Here is a 22816-nt window from a genome sequence, read left to right on the forward strand (position 1 = left end):
GTGTGTAGCAGCTTTATGATCTCACAACAGATGTTGGATGGATTTTTTTTTTTATATATATAGAGCTTTTTTTGGCATTGTACCCTATATGGAAGGTCACGCTGTGCCTTATGTGAAGCCCCCACCACACATGCCAGTACCTTAACCCTCAGACATGACGAGCTCTTCTCAGTGGTGAGCTTCACATTAGACCACAGCGCCACCAGATCTACAGTCCCTGCTGCTACCACCACTGTATTTCACAGCGAGGAATGTCCTGCCTGGCTGATGTGTCCTGTTTACTGCAGAATAAATGATTTATTTTACTAACTGAATTGTTTGATCAGTCCTCTTTAAAGCATCTTACAGAAAAGTATTTAGTTAAAAGCACATATTGGGGTAAAATAGTGTCAATAGTACAGAGTTTGTTTTATAACTCTTCCTGTGGCTCGGTGGGTAGCACTGTCGCCTCACAGCAAGAAGGTCCTGGGTTCGATTCCCAGGTGGAGCAGTCCGGGTCCTTTCTATGTGGAGTTTGCATGTTCTCCCCGTTTCTGCATGGGGGTTTCCTCCGGGTGCTCCGGTTTCCTCCCACAGCACAAAGACGTGCAGCCAGGATAATTAGAGATACTAAATTGCCTCCTAGGTGTGTGTGAATGTGTATACGTGCCTAGTGAATCAGACCCACCTCGACCCTGACCAGAAAAGAAACAATAAATAAATGAACGTGCGCGTTTACTGTATGTGATTGGAATGAGAAGCAACAGCGCCACCTAGTGCTTGTAGTTTGTGATGAAAGGCGTTTGGTAACACAGGACACCCGTAGTTGTGCGCCTGTACAACAGTTCCGTGTGCGCTTCACACTGAAGAGGTCGCGACTCATTTTCACTGCATTAACGCAGTTTATATTAATTTAATGATGCGCATTTATTTATAGTCATTTACACATTAATAAAGGAGTCAGATCAGAAGATTATCCACATGCTACTGTACCGGGTTTCAGCAGTGCTGGGGAGGGGACTGGGTGTCCGGAGAAGCTTCGCGTTCCGGCCCGCTTTGCGCTTTAGTTCCGCCGGGGATGCAGCTCCCTCAGCCGGCGAGAAAACAGCGGAGTACCGGCACACTGTGCAGCTGCCCCGCACTGACTTCCCCATGAAACTGAGCGGAGATAAAGTGCTGCAGAAGGAGCTGAACGTTCAACAGGTACGAGATCAGTTCTGCTTCTTCAGACACCCATAAAACATCCAGAGCGATTGGGATTTGAACCGACAACCTTCTGATTACTAGTCCAGCACCTAACCACTGAGCTACAGCTGCCCAGAACTCCTTCCTTTCTTTGTCATACAAATAAACGTGTACAGGACCATATAATTCTAAAGCTAGGGTCAGATCTGAGAGGATTAAGGGCCTTGCTCAAGGGCCCAACAGTGGCTGCATGGCAGAGCTGGGACTCGAACCCACAACATTCCCCTTGACAGCCCAAAGGGAGTTGTATCCTCCTAGCAGTTAAGGTACTGGACTAGTAATCATAAGGTTTCTGGTTTAAACCCCATCACTACCAGGGCGCTTGAGCAAGGCCCTTAACCCTCTACTGTAGTCCATCTGTTTCTCTGCATGCACTGTTAGCCCCCTTTCACCCTGTTCTTCAATGGTCAGGACCCCCACAGGACCACCACAGAGCAGGTATTATTTAGGTGGTGGATGATTCTCAGCACTGCAGTGACACTGACATGGTGGTGGTGTGTTAGTGTGTGTTGTGCTGGTATGAGTGGATCAGACACAGCAGCGCTGCTGGAGTTTTTAAACACCGTGTCCACTCACCGTCCACTCTATTAGACACTCCTACCTAGTCGGTCCACCTTGTAGATGTAAAGTCAGAGACGATCGCTCATCTATCGCTGCTGTTTGAGTCGCTCATCTTCTAGACCTTCATCAGTGGGCACAGGACGCTGCCCACGGGGCGCTGTCGGCTGGATGTTATTGGTTGGTGGACGATTCTCAGTCCAGCAGTGACAGTGAGGTGTTTAAAAACTCCACTCATACCAGCACAACACACACTAACACACCACCACCATGTCAGTGTCACTGCAGTGCTGAGAATCATCCACCACCTAAATAATACCTACAGCATGTAGAGAAACAGATGGACTACAGTCAGTAATTGTAGGTGGTTTTAATGGTATGGCTGATCAGTGTATAACAACTGAGTGATTTAATCAGACTATAATAAAGAAGTGGAGGAGATATGAAACTACAACCACACTGCCTAGGTGATTTTTATTTCTAATAAATAAATTAATAACGGCTGAGTCACCAAACTAGTAAACGAGATGACATCCTGCATGAGATAAAAGTTAGTCGTACACTTATACTGTTATAAACAGTTTTTGCATTTTGGTATTTTATTTCTTAAATGACATTTAATTGTTTAAAGCTGTGTGCCTTTTTTCTGTTAACGTGACACAGTGTTGTGCATGTAATCGACTGTAGTGCACTGAGTACGTCATGGTGTCCGTTATCTTATTATTTATGTTCTTAAACTGAGTAGAAAATTCTCAGTTATGAAATAGAAGCTTTGCATGGAGATAAAATCTCAACATTTTGTGCAGGAATGTGGTTTCGACCAGCTCTACAACTGGCAGAGAGAGAGAAAAGCCAAGAAGGAATTCTGCCTTCACGACGGACCACCGTACGCCAACGGAGATGCCCACGTCGGTCACGCCCTCAACAAGGTAACGGTGGTCAAGTCAAGTCAAATTTAATTTAATTATATAGCGCTTTTTACAATGCACATCGTCTCAAAGCAGCTCTACAGAATACAGGACCAACAGACCAAAAAACCCTGTTGAGCAGCCGAGGGCATCAGTGGCAAGAAAAACTTCCTTAAAATTACAGGAAGAAACCTTGAGAGGAACCAGACTCAGCAGGGACCTCCATCCTTCCATCCTTCCTGTGGCCTGGAGGATACTTTAAATAAATAAATAAATAAATAAGATTTACACAAATTATACAAACACAGAATTAAATTGAACTAATATGGTGATACGGGATCCGTAGCTGTACGGTCGGGCTCGTGGGCGACCTGTCCGGGGTGTTTCCTAATTTTCACGCTGTGAATTGTACCCACTGTGACTCTAAATCAGATAATGTGCTGGTAAAACAGACAATAAATGAATAAATAAATACAACACTGATGATGTTATGATGTAACAATTGGGGTGTATTCACATTAGAAGCAGCAAAACCCAGTTTGCTGACCTTTTCAAAGCTCCTCCAGTGAGACGAACTGTTTGTTTTGATGTGAGGCGGTAAAAGCAAACAAAACGTAACGTGACTTATTGTAGTAAAACAGCGAGTGAGGAATGTGATTAGTGGAGGAACTTATGAGCAGTAATAATGAAGAGAAGTTTAGTGCTCCTGTCTCCTTCTTTTACTACATTAAACCACGTTAAGCTTTATTTAGACTCTGGGAGAAGCTGATTCTGATTCTCACCGTTTCTCAGAAGCTGGAGCTGTAACACAAGTTTAAAAGTGAAACAGGGAGGAGAATCCAGATAAACACAGATACACGTGGAGCTTTCAGACTGAATTGCAGATTTGTCTCATATTCGCACTTTGTGACTGTAAGGCTGATGTGTGCAGATCCTGAAGGACGTCCACAATCGTTTTGAGATGTTAAGAGGTAGGAAGGTGCACTACGTGCCTGGCTGGGACTGCCACGGCCTGCCCATCGAGCTCAAAGCCCTCGGGGAGCTGAACACCAAATCCATGAGTCCTCTCCAGATCAGAGAGAAAGGTACGTCAGGAGCATCTCACTTTCTTAACCGCTTAACCAATTGGGGGGGGGGGGGGGGGTCCTTTCTCCACACAGAAAGGACCCGGACCGCCCCACCTGGGTATCGAACCCAGGACCTTCTTGCTGTGAGGCGACAGTGCTACCCCCCAAGCCACTGTGCCGTGATCTGAACCTACATTTACATTTAAGGGCCCAACAGTGGCAACCTGGCAGTGGTGGGGCTTAAACCAGCGACCTTTCGATTACTAGTCCAGTACCGCTATGCTACAACAAACCTCTTCTCGTGTGTTGTGTGTGTGCAGCGCGGGAGTTTGCGGAGGCCGCCGTCGCTCGCCAGCGCGCCTCGTTTCAGCGCTGGGGGGTGATGGCTGACTGGGAGAACTGCTACTACACGTTTAACGGCCCGTACGAGGCGGCGCAGCTCCGAGTCTTCCAGGAGATGCACAGCAAGGTACCGACTCGCTCCCAAATCGCTTTCTGTGTGTGGAGGGTTAATAAACTGTTGATGAAGGATGTTTAATCGTGTGCACGCGCTGTCGTTCCGCAGGGTTTCATTTATCAGGACTACAAGCCCGTTTTCTGGTCCCCGTCATCCAGGTACGAGAGTTTTGATCCTTTTAAATTAATATATCATATTGAAGCATTTTATATTGAATTAACTGAATTCACGTGTTTCAGCCACTCACTGTCCATTTTATCAGCTCCACTTACCATAAAGAAGCACTTTGTAGTTCTACAATTACTGACTGTAGTTTATCTGTTTCTCTACATGCTTTGTTACCCCCTTTCACCCTGTTCTTTAATGGTCAGGACCACCACAGGACCACCACAGAGCAGGTATTATTTAGGTGGTGGATGATTCTCAGCACTGCAGTGACACTGACATGGTGGTGGTGTGTTAGTGTGTGTTGTGCTGGTATGAGTGGATCAGACACAGCAGCGCTGCTGGAGTTTTTAAACCCCTCACTGTCACTGCTGGACTGAGAATAGTCCACCAACCAAAAACATCGCGCCCCGTGGGCAGCGTCCTGTGCCCACTGATGAAGGTCTAGAAGATGAGCGACTCAAACAGCAGCGATAGATGAGCGATCGTCTCTGACTTTACATCTACAAGGTGGACCGACTAGGTAGGAGTGTCTAATAGAGTGGACACGGCGTTTAAAAACTCCAGCAGCGCTGCTGTGTCTGATCCACTCATACCAGCACAACACACACTAACACACCACCACCATGTCAGTGTCACTGCAGTGCTGAGAATGATCCACCACCTAAATAATACCTGCTCTGTGGTGGTCCTGACCATTGAAGAACAGCATGAAAGGGGGTAACAAAGCATGCAGAGAAACAGATGGACTACAGTCAGTAATTGTAGAACTACAAAGTGCTTCTATATGGTAAGTGGAGCTGATAAAATGGACAGTGAGAGTAGAAACAAGGAGGTGGTTTTAATGTTATGGCTGATCAGTGTATGTTTCCTCACATAGTGCCATAACTGAGCTCTAGAACTTGCAAAAATGAAGCATGAAACACAGAGAAAAAGGCGAGAACAAAGCGAGCCTCCCGACAAAATAAAGCCTCTCACTCATGTAAACAGAGAGCTGTGCGCCGCCTAGTGGACGAGTACTGAACTACAGGACTTGTTACGCATTAAATTGAGGTTTCTGTGTATAATTGACCATTACATTAATGTGTGTGTGTGTGTGTGTGTGTGTGTGTGTGTAGGACGGCGTTGGGTGAAGCAGAGCTGGAGTACAACGCGGAGCACGTGAGCACGGCCGTGTACGCTACGTTCCCTCTGGACACGCTGCCGGCTAAGCTAACGCCCACTTTAGGTACGTCGCCGCCCTCTGTTTTTAAGTCACACACCGACACCAGGTTTATGAAACGTGAGCTTCTACACCGTAATAAGAAAAAAACTCATTTTAAAAGGTACATAAAACTAAATTATCTTGTACACGAGCGCCCCCCTTGTGGAGGCTTTACGTTACATCTTGTAAGCCACAGTGGGATCAGATGGTCACCATTTTCAATAGTGAAGTACACATGTTTTGAACATCATGGACAACATGTGGGTCTCTGAGTATAAAGTTTGTAGAACCCTGATCTACATGATACACACTGTGTGTGTGTGTGTGTGTGTGTGTGTGTGTGTCTCAGAGTCCCTGGGGAGAGTGTGTGTGCTGGTATGGACGACCCAGCCGTGGACCATCCCAGCCAATCAGGCTGTGTGTTTCATGCCCAAAGCGCAGTGAGTTAAGCACACACTCGTCAACATGTGGCTGCACACTGGTGTGTGAGCTTGTTCTGACTGTGTGTGTGTGTGTGTGTGTGTGTGTGTGTGTGTGTGTGTGTGTGCTCCACAGGTATTCTGTAGTGAAGAGAGCCGATAATGAAGAGCGCCTCCTGGTGGCCTCTGAGCGCATTGCTAATCTCAGTGCGGCGCTGGGGACTGAATTGCACGTCCTGGCTACATTCACAGGTACGTTTACATCAGCATTTAACAGATACTGTTATCCAGAGTGACTTATAGTACTGTCTATATTACTGTCTGTCTATAATATCTGTCTGTCTATCTGTCTATCTGTATATCTGTCTATAATATCTGTCTGTCTGTCTATCTGTATATCTGTCTATAATATCTGTCTGTCTGTCGTCTGTCTATCTATCTATATTTCTGTCTATAATATATGTCTCTCTATAATATCTGTCTGTCTGTCTATCTATCTGTATATCTTTCTATAATATCTCTCTGTCTGTCTATCTGTATATCTGTCTATAATATCTGTCTGTCTGTCTGTCTGTCGTCTGTCTCTATATTTCTGTCTATAATATACTGTATGTCTCTATAATATCTGTCTGTCTATCTATCTGTATATCTTTCTATAATATCTCTCTGTCTGTCTGTCTATATATTTCTGTCTATAATATATGTCTGTCTAGTCAAGTCAAGTCAAGTCAAGTCAACTTTATTTATATAGCGCTTTTTACAATATACATTGTCTCAAAGCAACTTTACAAAATCCAGGACCAACAGATACAAAAACCCCTGTTGAGCAAGCCGAGGGCGACTGTGGCAAGGAAAAACTCCCTGAAAATTACAGGAAGAAACCTTGAGAGGAACCAGACTCAACAGGGCCCATCCTTCTTGGGTGGTCTGGAGGATACTTTAAATAAATACACGATTTACACAAATCATACAAACACAGAATTGAATGATCTAAAAGTCATCCAGTGGTAATAAATAGATAAATAAACAATTAAATAATAATAGAGTTGTTATCCACTCTAGTCTTCAATAAAGTCTGTAGTGATTTCTTGTCGTTGCAATTACTCCAGACCCGTCACATCTGACAGGAGCAGCATCGTTGTCCCGGCAGTCTCGACTTTAATCCTTAACCTCGGCGGGTAAACAGGTTTCCATCAGAATGCCCTCGGGGTAAAACAACAGAGAATGTAGTTAATAATGTACAATGCTAGTTGACAAACAGTTTTACAGAGAGTTTTAGACTCCGGCAGCCCTAATTATTACAGCATAACTAAAAGGGAGAGCGAGCAGGTAACAAGGTCATGAAGGCTTTCACAGGACATCAGCGCCCACCTCTCCTACCCAAACCAGAGTGATTGGACAAGAGAGGCAGAACGACAGCGACCCAACATCCCTGATCACCACAAGTTTCTATGACCAAGAACCCCCAAGCTCTGCGCCTTTGTCTATACTAATCAAAAGCCTGAGAAAATAAATATGTTTTCAGTTTAGACTTAAACATTGAGACTGTGTCCGAATCCCGAACAGAGGCAGGAAGATTATTCCAGAGTTGTGGAGCTTTGTAAGAAAATGCTCTTCCACCAGCTTTGGTCTTTTTAATTTTAGGAACTATAAGTAACCCTGCATCTTGTGAACGAAGTGGACGTGCTGGATTGTAGTAATTAATAAGTTCACTCAGATACTGTGGAGCCAGACCATGTAGCGCTTTATAGGTTAGTAAAAGTATTTTGTAATCAATGCGAAATTTAACTGGCAGCCAGTGTAGAGATGATAGAACAGGAGTGATATGATCAAATTTTTTAGTTCTAGTTAGCACTCGAGCTGCTGCATTTTGAACTAACTGGAGTTTGTTTAAGGATCTACCAGAGCATCCAGTTAGAAGAGCATTACAATAATCTAACCGAGAAGTTATAAACGCATGGATCAGTTTTTCGGCGTCATTAACAGATAGTATATTTCTTATTTTAGAGATATTACGCAAATGATAGAAAGCAACTCTAGTAATATTATTAATGTGTGTATCAAAGGAGAGATCTGAATCTATTGTGACACCTAAGTTTTTTACATCTGGGCTGGGAGTAACAGAGAACGTGTTTAAGTTTAGCACCAGGTTAGACAACTTGTCTCTTGCAGCTTTAGAGCCAACAAGTAAAACCTCAGTTTTATCTGAATTAAGTAAAAGAAAATTACACGACATCCAGTTTTTTATGTCGTTTACACAATCTTCTATCTTACTGATTGTGTCAGTATCATTTGGTTTGGCTGATATATACAGCTGTGTGTCATCTGCATAGCAGTGAAAGTTTATGCCATGTTTATGAATAATTTCACCTAGTGGAAGCATATAGAGTGTAAATAATAGCGGTCCAAGTACCGACCCCTGTGGAACACCACACTTTACTTTTGTAGTTTCTGAGCATTTATTATTTACATAAACGAATTGAGAGCGGTCAGTCAAATATGATTGAAACCAAGAGAGTGCGAGTCCTTTAACACCTACTGTATTTTCTAGCCTCTCCAGTAAAATGTTATGATCGACCGTATCAAACGCTGCACTAAGATCTAATAGAACAAGAAAAGAGACACATCCATTATCAGAAGACATTAACAACTCGTTAACTACTCTAATTAATGCGGTTTCGGTACTATGGTTGGGTCTAAATCCTGATTGAAATTTTTCATGAATACAATTTTCATTCAAATAAGAACATAGCTGTTTGGAAACGACTTTTTCTAATATCTTTGAGACAAAAGGAAGGTTTGAAATTGGCCTATAATTAGATAAAACATGTGGATCAAGATTAGGTTTTTTAATCAGGGGTTTAATAACAGCACTTTTAAACAATTTAGGTACGTACCCAAGGCTAAGGGATGCATTGATTAATGTAAGCAGGGGCTCTACAATAGCTGGGAGTAAATCTTTAAGTAAACGAGTTGGAACAGGATCGAGTATACACGATGATGACTTCGATGATTTAATCAACACAGTTAGTTCATTTTGGGAGATTGGATTAAAGGAATTTAGTTGGATTAACTCGTTACTATTATCACCAATGCTGCTCGGAGTGAGTCCATACTTAACATTGGCAAGTGACACACTCTGACTCTGAAGTCGTATTTTTTCTATCTTGTCATTAAAGAATTTTAAAAAATCATCACTGGTACAGTCAGGCGGTATATTAGATTCAGTTTCATTGACGTTTTTAGTTAATTTGGACACTGTCTCAAAAAGGAATCTAGGATTGTTTTTATTTTTCTCTATTAGGGATGAATAATATAAAGATTTAGCTTTTATAAGTGCATGTTTATACTCAGTTAGAGCATCTTTCCAAGCAATCTTATACACCTCCAGTGTAGTGTGACGCCACTTACGTTCTAATTTCCGTGCTGCTTGTTTAAGTGCGCATGTGTGGTCATTGTACCAAGGAGCAAGTTTTTTCTCCCTAATCAGTTTAGTTTTGAGTGGGGCTACGTTATCTAAGGTTGTGCGCAGTACGGTCTCTAGGTTTTGAGTTGCCTGATCTAGTTCTTTAGGTTCTGATGCTGATATATTTGGTAATTCTGGTAGGCAGTTTATGAACGCTGCTGCAGTTGCAGATGTAATAGTGCGCTTACATTTAAAACGATTTGGTTGCTGTATATTATTGGACAGGGACACTTCATATATTAGTAGGGAGTGATCAGAGATTAAGTCATTCTGTGGTATAATTTCCAGGTTGTCTATGTTTATACCATAAGTAAGTATTAAATCTAAGGTATGTTTACAGCGGTGAGTGGGTCCTGTTACATTTTGGGTGATGCCTAAGGATTCTAAAATAGAATCAAACGCAATTTTGAGTGGATTACACTTATCCTCATAATGAATATTAAAGTCACCAACAATTAAAGCTTTCTTAGTTGATAAGACTAATTTAGAAAGAAAATCGGCAAATTCGTTAAGAAATTCTGAGTAAGGACCAGGGGGTCGATAAACAGTAACCAGTTTAAACATACTATTTTTATCAGATGAACATTTATTGGTTATGTCAGAGATAAGAACTTCAAACGAGTTTGTTATGGGAGATGATTTTACAGTAAGACCTATGTCTTTATCATAAATTGCGGCTATTCCTCCACCACGACCGCTAAGACGTGGCTTATGTTCATAACTGTAACCCGGAGGAGATGCTTCATTTAAACTTAGATACTCATCAGGTCTAGCCCAGGTCTCGGTTAAACACAGGGCACTAAGACAATTATCTGTAATTATTTCATTTACAATTACTGTTTTGCATGCAAGTGACCTGATGTTTAGAAGTCCTAACTTTAGTTTAACTTTACTAGGGTTTTCATGATGCTCATTTAGATTAATTTTAATTAAGTTATTATGACATACTTTTTGATTTTGTTTTGGCTTACACCTGCCACGGTAAACAGACACAGTCTCAATGGTTTGTGACCTAAGGATTCCGGGTGACGTCCGATGGCGACTCGCAGACAGTCGGTTAGGCCTGTTAGTCTGCTGCCTGGTCTTGGCTCTGGATAGTCATTTAACACTATCTGCCGCTACACTAACGCGGTGGTAAAGCCTGTCACCTATGCTGCAAGAAATGCGAGCAGCACCCTCCCACGTGGGGTGGACACCATCCCGCTTCAAAAGACCAGGCCTTCCCTCAAAGGTGGACCAGTTATCTACAAAATCGATGCAGTTTTCTGAGCACCATTTAGACATCCAGCGGTTCAGCGACAACAACCTGCTGTAGGTTTCGCCACTGGGTCGAATCGGTAAGGGGCCAGAGCACACTACTGCCTCAGACATCGACCTAGCTAACTCACACACCTCTTTAACATTACTCTTAGTAACCTCAGACTGCCGTAAACGAACATCATTAGTGCCGACGTGGATAACAATCTTCGAAAATCTACGATTAGCATTAGCCAGCACTTTCAGGTTTGCTCTGATGTCAGGCGCCCTTGCCCCCGGAATACAAGTGACTATGGTTGCTGGTGTCTCTATGGGGGTTGCAATACGCACGTGTCGGAGCTGAGAATCTCCTATAACCAGAGCACTTACATTAACAGGCTTCTCAGCGGGTGGCTCACTGAGTGGGGAAAACCTGTTGGACACGTGCAACTGAGATGGTCGGTGCTTTTCCCTACGACTATGTCGCCGAGACGTCACCCAGTCGCCCCGCTGTGAGGGCTCTAATGCCGGAGTCTGGGGTTCTGTACCTGAACTGCTGGCATTCGGGACTGCTACAGCTGAATCTAAGCACTCACTAGTAGTAGTCTGTTCTAACGCCCGAATGCGCCCTTCTAACACTGAGATCTTCTCCGTTAGACTAACCACTAATCTACACTTATCACATGTAAAGTTATCACTAAACACGGAGAAGGAATAACTGAACATATTACACTCGGAACATGGATACAGCGCTCCTGCTGGGGCCATAACAACAAAGAAATATACTTAGCTTTACAAGATGAGTTGGAGATGATGTTTATGTTGGATTCACCGGCGCTTCTGCTGGTAGTCACAGAAGAACGGCTTTAATTCCGGATGAAACAGGCGATGATGAGCTGGAATACAAAAACCACCAACCGAACCAACACAAACGTGCTTCGTTCGGACAAAAGCGGCTGTAATTCTAAAGGAAAACGGTGTTATGCGCTGGTGTACAAAACAAATAAACGCGCTTCCTACGAACAGAAACGGTTATAACTCCTCACAAAACAAAGGTGTTTTAAGAGCTGAAATACAGAACACAACCAAACACAAACGCGCTTCGTGCGGACCGAAAACGGTTTTAATTCTGGATAATTATGATGTTTATGCGCTGAAGTACAAAAACAAACAAAACCGGGCTTCGTTCGGATGCCGGTAGCAGAAGTTTCCTAGTTTCCAACACAGCACGAATTTACGTTAGTAAACACAAGCGCTTTTTTACGATAAACAAAATAAAACTAAATCAACAACACACGGAAGATTAACGTATAAATTATATGTTTAAAACATACGTATATAAAAAGTTATTTAGCTAAAGGCTACAAACAAACTACTAGGCTAGCGTCTCAGCGTGCGTACCACCGGAAGTGACGTGAGCCTAGTGACTCTTCGAACCGGAAGTGACGAAGAGGATTGACACTGATTACCATCAGTGCTCTCTACCTATCTATCTACCTATCTATCTGCCTGTTTATCCATCATCTGTCAGTCTATCTATCTGTCTGTCTATCTATATGTCTGTCTGTCTATCTGACTGTCTGTCTATCTATCTAGTCATCCATCCATCTATCCATCTGCCTGTTTATCTATCGTCTATCTGTCTGTCTATCTAACTGACTGTCCGTGTCTATCTGTCTGTCTGTCTATCTATCTGTTTGTCTGTCTGTATGTTTGTGTGTCTGTCTGTCTATCTATCTATCTGTCTGTCTTTCTATAATATCTCTCTGTCCTTCTATCTGTCCATCTGTGTCTATCTATCTGTTTATCTATCCTTTGTCTATCTATCTATCTATCTATCTATCTATCTATCTATCTATCTATCTATCTATCTATCTATCTATCTATCTATCTATCTATCTATAATATCTATCTGTCTGTCTTTCTATAATATCTGTCTGTCTGTCTCTCTACATGCACATCACACGTTGTATAAATATCGTGAGTATCGTGATGTGATATTCTGACCGTATCGTCTCCGTCTCCTCCTTTCATCACCAGGATCAGACCTGGAGGGCGGAGTCTGCCGACACCCCACCGTCTCTGGAAAGGAGGTGCCGCTGCTGCCGGCCAATCACGTGACCATGGCTAAAGGAACGGGATTGGTCCACACGGCTCCTGCTCACGGCATGGAGGACTACAGCGTGGCCAGTCTGTTTAACCTGCCTGTGGTGCGTCCACTCTGTCCAGCTCTCGCCCATCAGATATCTGAGTTATGGGTTTACATGCAGGGATGAACTGAAGGTGTGTGTGTGTGTGTAGGAGTGCATGGTGGATGAAGACGGTAGATATACTGAGCTGGCTGGTGCTGATCTTCAGGGACTGGGCGTGCTGGAGGAGGGCACTGCTGCAGGTCAGAGGTCAAGTTTGGAACTTTAAACATTTTAAACCCAAATGCAGATGATATAGAAGTGAAATATATAAAATATATAGAATATATAGACATATCTACCCTTAACGCTCAATACACAGAAAAAACTTCACCCCTGTAGCTCCTCTCCCTCCTAAATATTGTCTGTCTGTCTATCTATCTGTCTGTCTATCTATCTATCCATATATCTATCTGTGGCTGTCTGTCTAGCTATCTGTCTATCTATTTGTCTGTCTCTGTCTACCACCTACATGTCTGTATATATCTGTCTGTCTCTCTGTCTGTCTAACTTTAATATCTATCTGTCTATAATATCTGTCTGTCTGTATATCTGTCTGTCTGTCTATCTATCAATCTGTCTATAATGTCTGTCTGTCTGTTTATCTATCTATCTACAATATCCATCTGTCTAGCTGTCTATCTGTCTGTCTTTGTCTACCTACCTATCTGTATGTCTATATCTGTCTATCTGTCTGTCTATCTATCTATCAATTTATCTATAATATCCGTCTGTCTAGCCGTCTATGTCTGTCTCTGTCTACCTACCTATCTGTATGTCTATATCTGTCTATCTATCTGTCTGTCTATCTGTCTGTCTGTCTATTTGTCTGTCTCTGTCTATAATATCCATCTGTCTGTGTCTGTCTATCTATTCGTCTGTCTGTCTGTCTATGTCTATCTGTCTATCTAGCTGTCTGTCTGTCTCTCTGTCTGTCTATCAATCTGTCTATAATATATGTCTGTCTGTCTATCTGTCTGTCTCTGTCTGTCTATCTTTCTGTCTGTCTATCTATAATATCTAAATATTTGTCTGTCTGTCTGTCTATTGGTAATAGACAACCAAAAACTAAACATCTAGTGAGCGGCAGTTCTGGGGGCAGAAACATTTTGTTAAGAGAGGTTAAAGAGGTCGGAAAAGCATCTTATAGCTCAAAGCTCACATCTGTGTGTGTGTGTGTGTGTGTGTGTGTGCGTGTGTGTGTGCGTGTGTTTCAGTGATCTCTATGCTGCGGGGTGCTGGTGCGCTGGTGAAGGAGGAGCCGTGTGTGCACAGTTACCCGTACGACTGGCGCACCAAGAAGCCGGTGGTGATCCGAGCCAGCAAGCAGTGGTTTATAAACACAGCCAGCCTTAAAGACCAGGCCAAGGTCCGCCGCCCTACACCCATCATCCGTACGTCCTACACCCACGCTGTCTGATACACACACACACACACACACACACTCTCTCTCTCTCTGTGTGTGTGTGTGTGTGTGTTTAGGAAGCGCTGCAGAAGGTGCGTGTGATGCCCGAGTCGGCCAGGGCGAGTCTCCTGGCGATGCTGGACAGACGGACGTACTGGTGCATCTCCCGCCAGAGGAGCTGGGGCGTCCCAATCCCAGTGTTCTATCATAAAGAGACAGGAGAGCCGCTCATCAACAAGTGAGATCAGACACACGGGGGTCTGTTTATGATTAACACACACACACACACACACACACACACACACACCATTCGCTCTGTTGCTTGTGTGTTCGACAGACACACAGTGGCTCACGTAGCGAAGGTGTTTGCAGAGAAAGGAAGTGACAGCTGGTGGGCGGAGCCTCTGGAAACGCTACTTCCTCCTGATGTGCTCAAGAAGGTAAGGGGTTTATGGAGCCGCGCCCGTCTGTGGTGGCGTTGGGAATATTATACTGTTATTATACGTTTACACACGTTTGATTGATTAGTGTGGGGTTTAATAAGAGGGTTTTAGTCCTGCCAGGCTTTAATGCCCAGTCTGTACCTGCACAACCCCACCGAGACACACCTAGTGTTCCAATTCCCAGATCGTATTTCACCTCTACTGACCGAGGAGGGTCGTAACTAACAGGACCCCCACAGGACCACCACAGAGCAGGTATTATTTAGGTGGTGGATGATTCTCAGCACTGCAGTGACACTGACATGGTGGTGGTGTGTTAGTGTGTGTTGATCAGACACAGCAGCGCTGCTGGAGTTTTTAAACACCTCACTGTCACTGCTGGACTTAGAATGGTCCACCAACCAAAAACATCCAGCCGACAGCGCCCCGTGGGCAGCGTCCTGTGACCACCGATGAAGTTCTAGAAGATGACCGACTCAAACAGCAGCAATAGATGAGCGATCGTCTCTGACTTTACATCTACAAGGTGGACCGACTAGGTAGGCGTGTCTAATAGAGTGGACAGTGAGTGGACACGGTGTTTAAAAACTCCAGCAGCGCTGCTGTGTCTGATGTACTCACACCACCACCATGTCAGTGTCACTGCAGTGCTGAGAATCATCCACCACCTAAATAATACCTGCTCTGTGGGGGTCCTGTGGGGGTCCTGACCCTTGAAGAACAGGGTGAAAGCAGGTTAAAAAAGCATGTAGAGAAACAGATGGACTACAGTCAGTAATTGTAGAACTACAATATATAACTATATATATACAGTATATATGTTAATAAACATATTTTGTTGATTAATTTTGGTAAATTCTAGTGGTTGAAAGTGTTAATGACACAGTAGATAGGATTTGGTCTCTGTTGTGTCATGGTGGGTGGCGAGATATCAACCGTTACTGTACCTACTGTACCCAGCTGGATGAATCTGAGCCTGGTCCACACACACACACACACACACACACACTTTAAGTGCACTTACTTTTAGTTGGACGCTGATTGTCCTGTACTAGACTCAGTGTGTGTGTGTGTGTGTGTGTGTTTCAGAGTAATGCCGAGGCTGTAACAGATTATGTGCGTGGTGAGGACGTGCTGGATATTTGGTTTGACAGTGGAACGTCCTGGGCTGCGGTGTTACAGGGTAAGCTGGCATTTAGACACGTGTGTGTGTGTGTGTGATGTAGAAGCGGTAATATTTATTAATATCATTATCATTTCTATAACACTTTATCTTCTCAGCTGGTGAGATAGACGAGCAGGCTTCGTCTGCAAAGGCTAAACGAGGCTGGTTAAACCTACAAGGTCGATAATATTGATCATATATGATCAGTTCTCTCTCCTGATCAATCAGTCGACTAATACACACTAAATACAAACACCAGCAAGCATGTGGCGCCTCTCACCGGGTCATAAATGATATGAGATCATAGTAACTTACTAACTTAGGCTAATCAAGAAGTTTGCACACTTGCTGATTAACATCAAAAACCTGCTACCCACTCTGTACCACCTACTGCACTCTTTTCTGTACTGCTTGTATGGTTTGTAATGACTAGTATCTTCTGAAAGATTGAGAGTTCGAATCCCAGCTCTGCCATGCAGCCACTGTTGGGCCCTTAAGCAAGGTCCTCAACCCTGTGGGGTGCCATACGATGGCTGTACATGTATAAATAAAGGCGTTCTATTCTATTCTATTGTCCACCAACAATATTTAGCTGGTTTGTGGGTGGGATTCCTCATAAATGCTGCAGTTACGCCCTCTGCTGGCTGATTGATGGCGCTGCACAGAGACGGGGGATAAGGGAGATCAGTGCGTGACTCTCCGTGCATGATACGGATCTCCATATACAGTGTATCACAAAAGTGAGTACACCCCTCACATTTCTGCAGATATTTAAGTATATCTTTTCATGGGACAACACTGACAAAATGACACTTTGACACAATGAAAAGTAGTCTGTGTGCAGCTTATATAACAGTGTAAATTTATTCTTCCCTCAAAATAACTCAATATACAGCCATTAATGTCTAAACCACCGGCAACAAAAGTGAGTACACCCCTTAGTGAAAGTTCCTGAAGTGTCAATATTTTGTGTGGCCACCATTATTTCCCAGAACTGCCTTAACTCTCCTGGGCATGGAGTTTACCAGAGCTTCACAGGTTGCCACTGGAATGCTTTTCCACTCCTCCATGACGACATCACGGAGCTGGCGGATATTCGAGACTTTGCACTCCTCCACCTTCCGCTTGAGGATGCCCCAAAGATGTTCTATTGGGTTTAGGTCTGGAGACATGCTTGGCCAGTCCATCACCTTTACCCTCAGCCTCTTCAATAAAGCAGTGGTCGTCTTAGAGGTGTGTTTGGGGTCATTATCATGCTGGAACACTGCCCTGCGACCCAGTTTCCGGAGGGAGGGGATCATGCTCTGCTTCAGTATTTCACAGTACATATTGGAGTTCATGTGTCCCTCAATGAAATGTAACTCCCCAACACCTGCTGCACCCATGCAGCCCCAGACCATGGCATTCCCACCACCATGCTTGACTGTAGGCATGACACACTTATCTTTGTACTCCTCACCTGATTGCCGCCACACATGCTTGAGACCATCTGAACCAAACAAATTAATCTTGGTCTCATCAGACCATAGGACATGGTTCCAGTAATCCATGTCCTTTGTTGACATGTCTTCAGCAAACTGTTTGCGGGCTTTCTTGTGTAGAGACTTCAGAAGAGGCTTCCTTCTGGGGTGACAGCCATGCAGACCAATTTGATGTAGTGTGCGGCGTATGGTCTGAGCACTGACAGGCTGACCCCCCACCTTTTCAATCTCTGCAGCAATGCTGACAGCACTCCTGCGCCTATCTTTCAAAGACAGCAGTTGGATGTGACGCTGAGCACGTGCACTCAGCTTCTTTGGACGACAAACGCGAGGTCTGTTTTGAGTGGACCCTGCTCTTTTAAAACGCTGGATGATCTTGGCCACTGTGCTGCAGCTCAGTTTCAGGGTGTTGGCAATCTTCTTGTAGCCTTGGCCATCTTCATGTAGCGCAACAATTCGTCTTTTAAGATCCTCAGCGAGTTCTTTGCCATGAGGTGCCATGTTGGAACTTTCAGTGACCAGTATGAGAGAGTGTGAGAGCTGTACTACTAAATTGAACACACCTGCTCCCTATGCACACCTGAGACCTAGTAACACTAACAAATCACATGACATTTTGGAGGGAAAATGACAAGCAGTGCTCAATTTGGACATTTAGGGGTGTAGTCTCTTAGGGGTGTACTCACTTTTGTTGCCGGTGGTTTAGACATTAATGGCTGTATATTGAGTTATTTTGAGAGAAGAATAAATTTACACTGTTATATAAGCTGCACACAGACTACTTTTCATTGTGTCAAAGTGTCATTTTGTCAGTGTTGTCCCATGAAAATATATACTTAAATATCTGCAGAAATGTGAGGGGTGTACTCACTTTTGTGATACACTGTATATATATATATATATATAAACAATGAACCCGCCTGGTGCAGGTGAAAAGAAGCGTTCGGTAGAGAAGACCGCTAGCAGACTTAAGATCCTTATGATCGGGGAATCTGATACGACTAAATTAGGAGGAAAAAAGCATTCAAGTGGGTGGGAACGAGCTTGGGCGCGTGTACGAACAATGATCAGCAAAGTTTTCTCATAACCGCTGCAGTTACGACCTCGGCTAGGCTGATCGATGGCGCTGCACAGAGACGGGGGATAATAGAGATCAGTGCACGATACGGATCTCCATATAAACCCATTTGGTGCGGGTGAAAAGAAGTGGTTGGTGCTGCACACATGTCACAGTAGAGGTGAAATACCATTAGGGGATGGATACGACTAGATTGGGAGGAAAAATTCAGGGGAAATAAATAAATCACTTAGAATTAAAAGTAAAACATCTCAGCTTCAAACTTTTCTTTTTTTTTTCATGATCTGGCATGAAATGACACCAAAATGTGCCAAGAAACCCGAAAAGTCTGTGTGATGTTACAGTGAGACGAGTGCTGGCATGAATTAACGTGAACGTCTGGTACTATTTCATTAGCCTTGTAGCTCCAGTGCTCATGTTCTGCTACATTTGTGATGAGTGGAACATGTTTTATCTTCATATCTGTCTTTTACTGTTTGTATTGTGGCTCTATATTTCAGAGGCAGACCCTCGGGCGGACGTGTACGTGGAGGGGAAGGATCAGATCGGCGGCTGGTTCCAGTCGTCCCTGTTAACCAGCGTGGCCGTGCGTAACAAAGCGCCTTACAAGTGAGTCTGTGTAACATCCTGCGTTAGTGTAATGATGGACGTCATTCACTTTTTACACCCTAGGGGTGCTCGGAGGATAAAATATGCTAGCCCACTACCGCTGAGATCCAGGGTTCGAATGTCAGCGGTGCTATCGGACGGCCAGGCGTCTACGCAGACCTGATTGGCTGTGTCTGTAGGAAGAGGAGGGTGGCTGAACATCCCAGCCATGTGCTCTCAGTGCTGGTCCCAAGCCCAGATAGAAATACAGAAGCATGAAGTGCGGCCAAAAGTATTTAGTCCCAATTTAAAAACAAATGGTATTAAAAAAGAGTGACCTGTATGTGATCTCTTCAGCTAGAACAACAGCTGCTCATCTGAGAGGGCTCCTCATAAGACGTATGTCTGTGGGGATTTGTGCCCATGCACTGATGTTGGTTCTAGTGGTATTTTACATAGTAGAATTCACCTGTTAGCAAGTGTTGGGGTTGGAACACATGAATTTTGTAATTAGAATGAGTGTCCCAATACTTTTGTTCATACTGTACAGTGTGTGTATATAGTGACTCTATGCCACTTTAGTAGGAAGTGCATCAAAACACACAGGTTTAGATCAAGCACCACATGACTGGTTTATCTAAATAATAATACGAGAAAGAAGGTGCACAGGTGTTCCTAATAAATATGGCACAACTTGATTTATGGGATATTAAAATCCTATTATAAAGATTCACATATACATGTGCTCGTGTGTGTCAGGGCTCTTGTGGTCCACGGCTTTGTGGTCAGTGAGAAAGGAGAGAAAATGTCCAAGTCTCTGGGCAACGTCGTCGACCCTGACGTGGTCATCAATGGTGAAAAGGTAAAAGATAACCTCTCTACACATACGATCGTTTATCTGTTCATCCTTCGTGTTGTTTTATGTGTTATCAATAATATTGCTTCACTTTCTGGTTGTGTTCGAAATAGCCTAGTACATACTACTCGTGCAGTATGTAGTATATACTGAGTGTAGTATGCAGTATGTAGTATATACTGAGTGTAGTATGCAGTATGTAGTATATACTGAGTGTAGTATGCAGTATGTAGTATATACTGAGTGTAGTATGTAGTATATACTGAGTGTAGTATGCAGTATGTAGTATATACTGAGTGTAGTATGTAGTATATACTGAGTGTAGTATGCAGTATGTAGTACATACAGAGTGTAGTATGCAGTATGTAGTATATACTGAGTGTAGTATGCAGTATGTAGTATATACTGAGTGTAGTATGCAGTATGTAGTATATACAGAGTGTAGTATGCAGTATGTAGTATATACAGAGTGTAGTATGCAGTATGTAGTATATACTGAGTGTAGTATGCAGTATGTAGTATATACTGAGTGTAGTATGCAGTATGTAGTACATACAGAGTGTAGTATGCAGTATGTAGTACATACAGAGTGTAGTATGCAATATGTAGTATATACTGAGTGTAGTATGCAGTATGTAGTATATACTGAGTGTAGTATGCAGTGTGTAGTATATACTGAGTGTAGTATGCAGTATATACTGAGTGTAGTATGCAGTATGTAGTATATACTGAGTGTAGTATGCAGTATGTAGTATATACTGAGTGTAGTATGCAATATGTAGTATATACTGAGTGTAGTATGCAGTATGTAGTATATAGAGTGTAGTATGCAGTATGTAGTATATACTGAGTGTAGTATGCAATATGTAGTATATACTGAGTGTAGTATGCAGTATGTAGTATATAGAGTGTAGTATGCAGTATGTAGTATATACTGAGTGTAGTATGCAATATGTAGTATATACTGAGTGTAGTATGCAGTATGTAGTATATACTGAGTGTAGTATGCAGTATGTAGTATTTACTGAGTGTAGTATGCAGTATGTAGTATATACTGAGTGTAGTATGCAGTATGTAGTATATACTGAGTGTAGTATGCAGTATGTAGTATATACAGAGTGTAGTATGCAGTATGTAGTATATACTGAGTGTAGTATGCAGTATGTAGTATATACTGAGTGTAGTATGCAGTATGTAGTATATACAGAGTGTAGTATGCAGTATGTAGTATATACTGAGTGTAGTATGCAGTATGTAGTAGGCGAATTCGAACACAGCCAGTGTTACAGGTGGAAATATAATGATATATTTATAACTACAATGATGATGCACTATTATCTCACAGTTTGATTTAAGGTGGAACAGTCTGGTAATAGATGAGCAGATGAGCTCTAAATAAAAATATATGATCGTACCTCTTTCTGACCTCTCCTCTTACCCTCGGTCATTCTCCGTGTCTCAGGGCTCGACCGTTTCTCCTCCCTACGGAGCCGACGTGTTGAGGTGGTGGGTCGCGGAGTCTAGCGTCTTCTCCGAGGTGCAGATCGGCCCCAAGGCGCTGAACGCCGCCAAGGAGAACATCAACAAGGTGTCGCTCTGTAAACATACAGTATACGACAGCACATCATACAGTACAGTTCTACTTATGAACAGTATTAATGATGATATTCGATATATTCGGGGATATTTTGATAACCACATTTTTTCTGTGTGTGTGTGGACTGTAGCTGAGGAACACTCTGAGGTTCCTGCTGGGGAATCTGCAGGGGTTCGACCCTCGTGTACACGCCGTGGACTCTAAAGAAATGCACTACATTGATCAGTACCTGCTGCACCTGCTCCGAGAGTTCAGCATCAAGGTGTGTGCTGGTAAACGTTCAGATTTGTGATGGGTTTAATGGACAGGTGATGTAAAGTGTGTGTGTGTGTTAGGTAACTGATGCTTACAGCGAGTACGACTGTGGCCGAGTGATCCGCCTGCTCCAGGCTTTCATCACCAGGGATCTGAGCAGCTTCTATTTCAGCATCATCAAGGACCGGTGAGAATGACCTCCCTCTCCTGCTGTGAATATAACCCTTGTGTAAACAGTGTAAAACATTTAAATAATGCCGCGCCGTCTGAGGGATGGAAGATCACGAGCGTTCAGGTTAAGCTCGCACCCTCGACCTTTACACAATGGTTTAATGATATTCTGCACTGTAGAGGGAGAACATGCAAATCCCTTGCAATCTTTCTTTGAGGTTCATTGTTTTTAAACATTTCAATCATTTTCTCACACATTTGTGGACAAACTGGATCCTCTGATCATCTTTACTCATCAGAGACTCTCAGCCTTTCCTGGATGCTGCTTTTGTACCAAACCATGATCACAATCACCTGTTTATAATATAATATTTTTCACCTCATTACTAGCCCCATAAATTGCCCCCGTCCCAACTTTTTTTGGAATGTGTTGCAGGCCTGAAATGCAGGAATGGATGTTTATTAATAAATGAAATGAAGTTGAGCAGATAAAAGATGAAATATCTCAGGTTCATCCTGTCTGACATCAAATAAAAGTCAAAGTAAATGTAAGGAACTCTGTGTTTTTATTAGGGCTGTCACGCGATTAAATTTTTTAATCGAGATTAATCGCGATTAAAGAACCAAATTGATCGCAATTAATCGCAAACTAATGACTAAGCAAAATTTTAACAGTTATGCACGTTTGCCAATAAAAACATTCATACAATTATGATAAAATGATTAAATGTAAATTATTTTAGTAAGGCCAGACAGTGTCTATATAGAGTTATTAACAGCCAGTTATTTAAAATGAGTCTGTTCACATTATCTGGTAAAAGTGAGAATCGTTACCTGTTTATAACCCTGCCACTGAAAACAGGCGCTCATAATATGAACCATTT

The 22816-nt window shown here is 43.0% G+C and overlaps 1 protein-coding gene across 2 annotated transcripts in view; it reads left to right on the forward strand.

Annotated features, from left to right (window-relative positions):
• The first annotated feature begins 828 nt into the window (after nucleotides 1–828).
• Nucleotides 829–22816, forward strand: part of iars2 (isoleucyl-tRNA synthetase 2, mitochondrial) — a 29093-nt gene continuing 7105 nt past the window's right edge. Inside the window, exons 1-20 of one of the 2 annotated variants that reach the window (XM_063008012.1) lie at nucleotides 829–1182; nucleotides 2589–2711; nucleotides 3622–3775; nucleotides 4078–4226; nucleotides 4323–4372; nucleotides 5498–5607; nucleotides 5933–6023; nucleotides 6139–6254; nucleotides 12745–12914; nucleotides 13006–13096; nucleotides 14111–14262; nucleotides 14376–14536; nucleotides 14636–14738; nucleotides 15831–15924; nucleotides 16023–16085; nucleotides 18966–19074; nucleotides 19813–19915; nucleotides 21372–21497; nucleotides 21637–21768; nucleotides 21842–21948. In XM_063008012.1, coding sequence (XP_062864082.1) covers nucleotides 961–1182; nucleotides 2589–2711; nucleotides 3622–3775; nucleotides 4078–4226; nucleotides 4323–4372; nucleotides 5498–5607; nucleotides 5933–6023; nucleotides 6139–6254; nucleotides 12745–12914; nucleotides 13006–13096; nucleotides 14111–14262; nucleotides 14376–14536; nucleotides 14636–14738; nucleotides 15831–15924; nucleotides 16023–16085; nucleotides 18966–19074; nucleotides 19813–19915; nucleotides 21372–21497; nucleotides 21637–21768; nucleotides 21842–21948 — 2426 coding nt within the window. In that variant the 5' untranslated portion in view covers nucleotides 829–960. The remainder of the gene's footprint in view (nucleotides 1183–2588; nucleotides 2712–3621; nucleotides 3776–4077; nucleotides 4227–4322; nucleotides 4373–5497; nucleotides 5608–5932; nucleotides 6024–6138; nucleotides 6255–12744; nucleotides 12915–13005; nucleotides 13097–14110; nucleotides 14263–14375; nucleotides 14537–14635; nucleotides 14739–15830; nucleotides 15925–16022; nucleotides 16086–18965; nucleotides 19075–19812; nucleotides 19916–21371; nucleotides 21498–21636; nucleotides 21769–21841; nucleotides 21949–22816) is intronic. The other variant, XM_063008013.1, reaches the window with a different exon arrangement.

The sequence above is a fragment of the Trichomycterus rosablanca genome, chromosome 13 (assembly GCF_030014385.1).
Source record: "Trichomycterus rosablanca isolate fTriRos1 chromosome 13, fTriRos1.hap1, whole genome shotgun sequence".
NCBI classification, from domain to species: domain Eukaryota; kingdom Metazoa; phylum Chordata; class Actinopteri; order Siluriformes; family Trichomycteridae; genus Trichomycterus; species Trichomycterus rosablanca.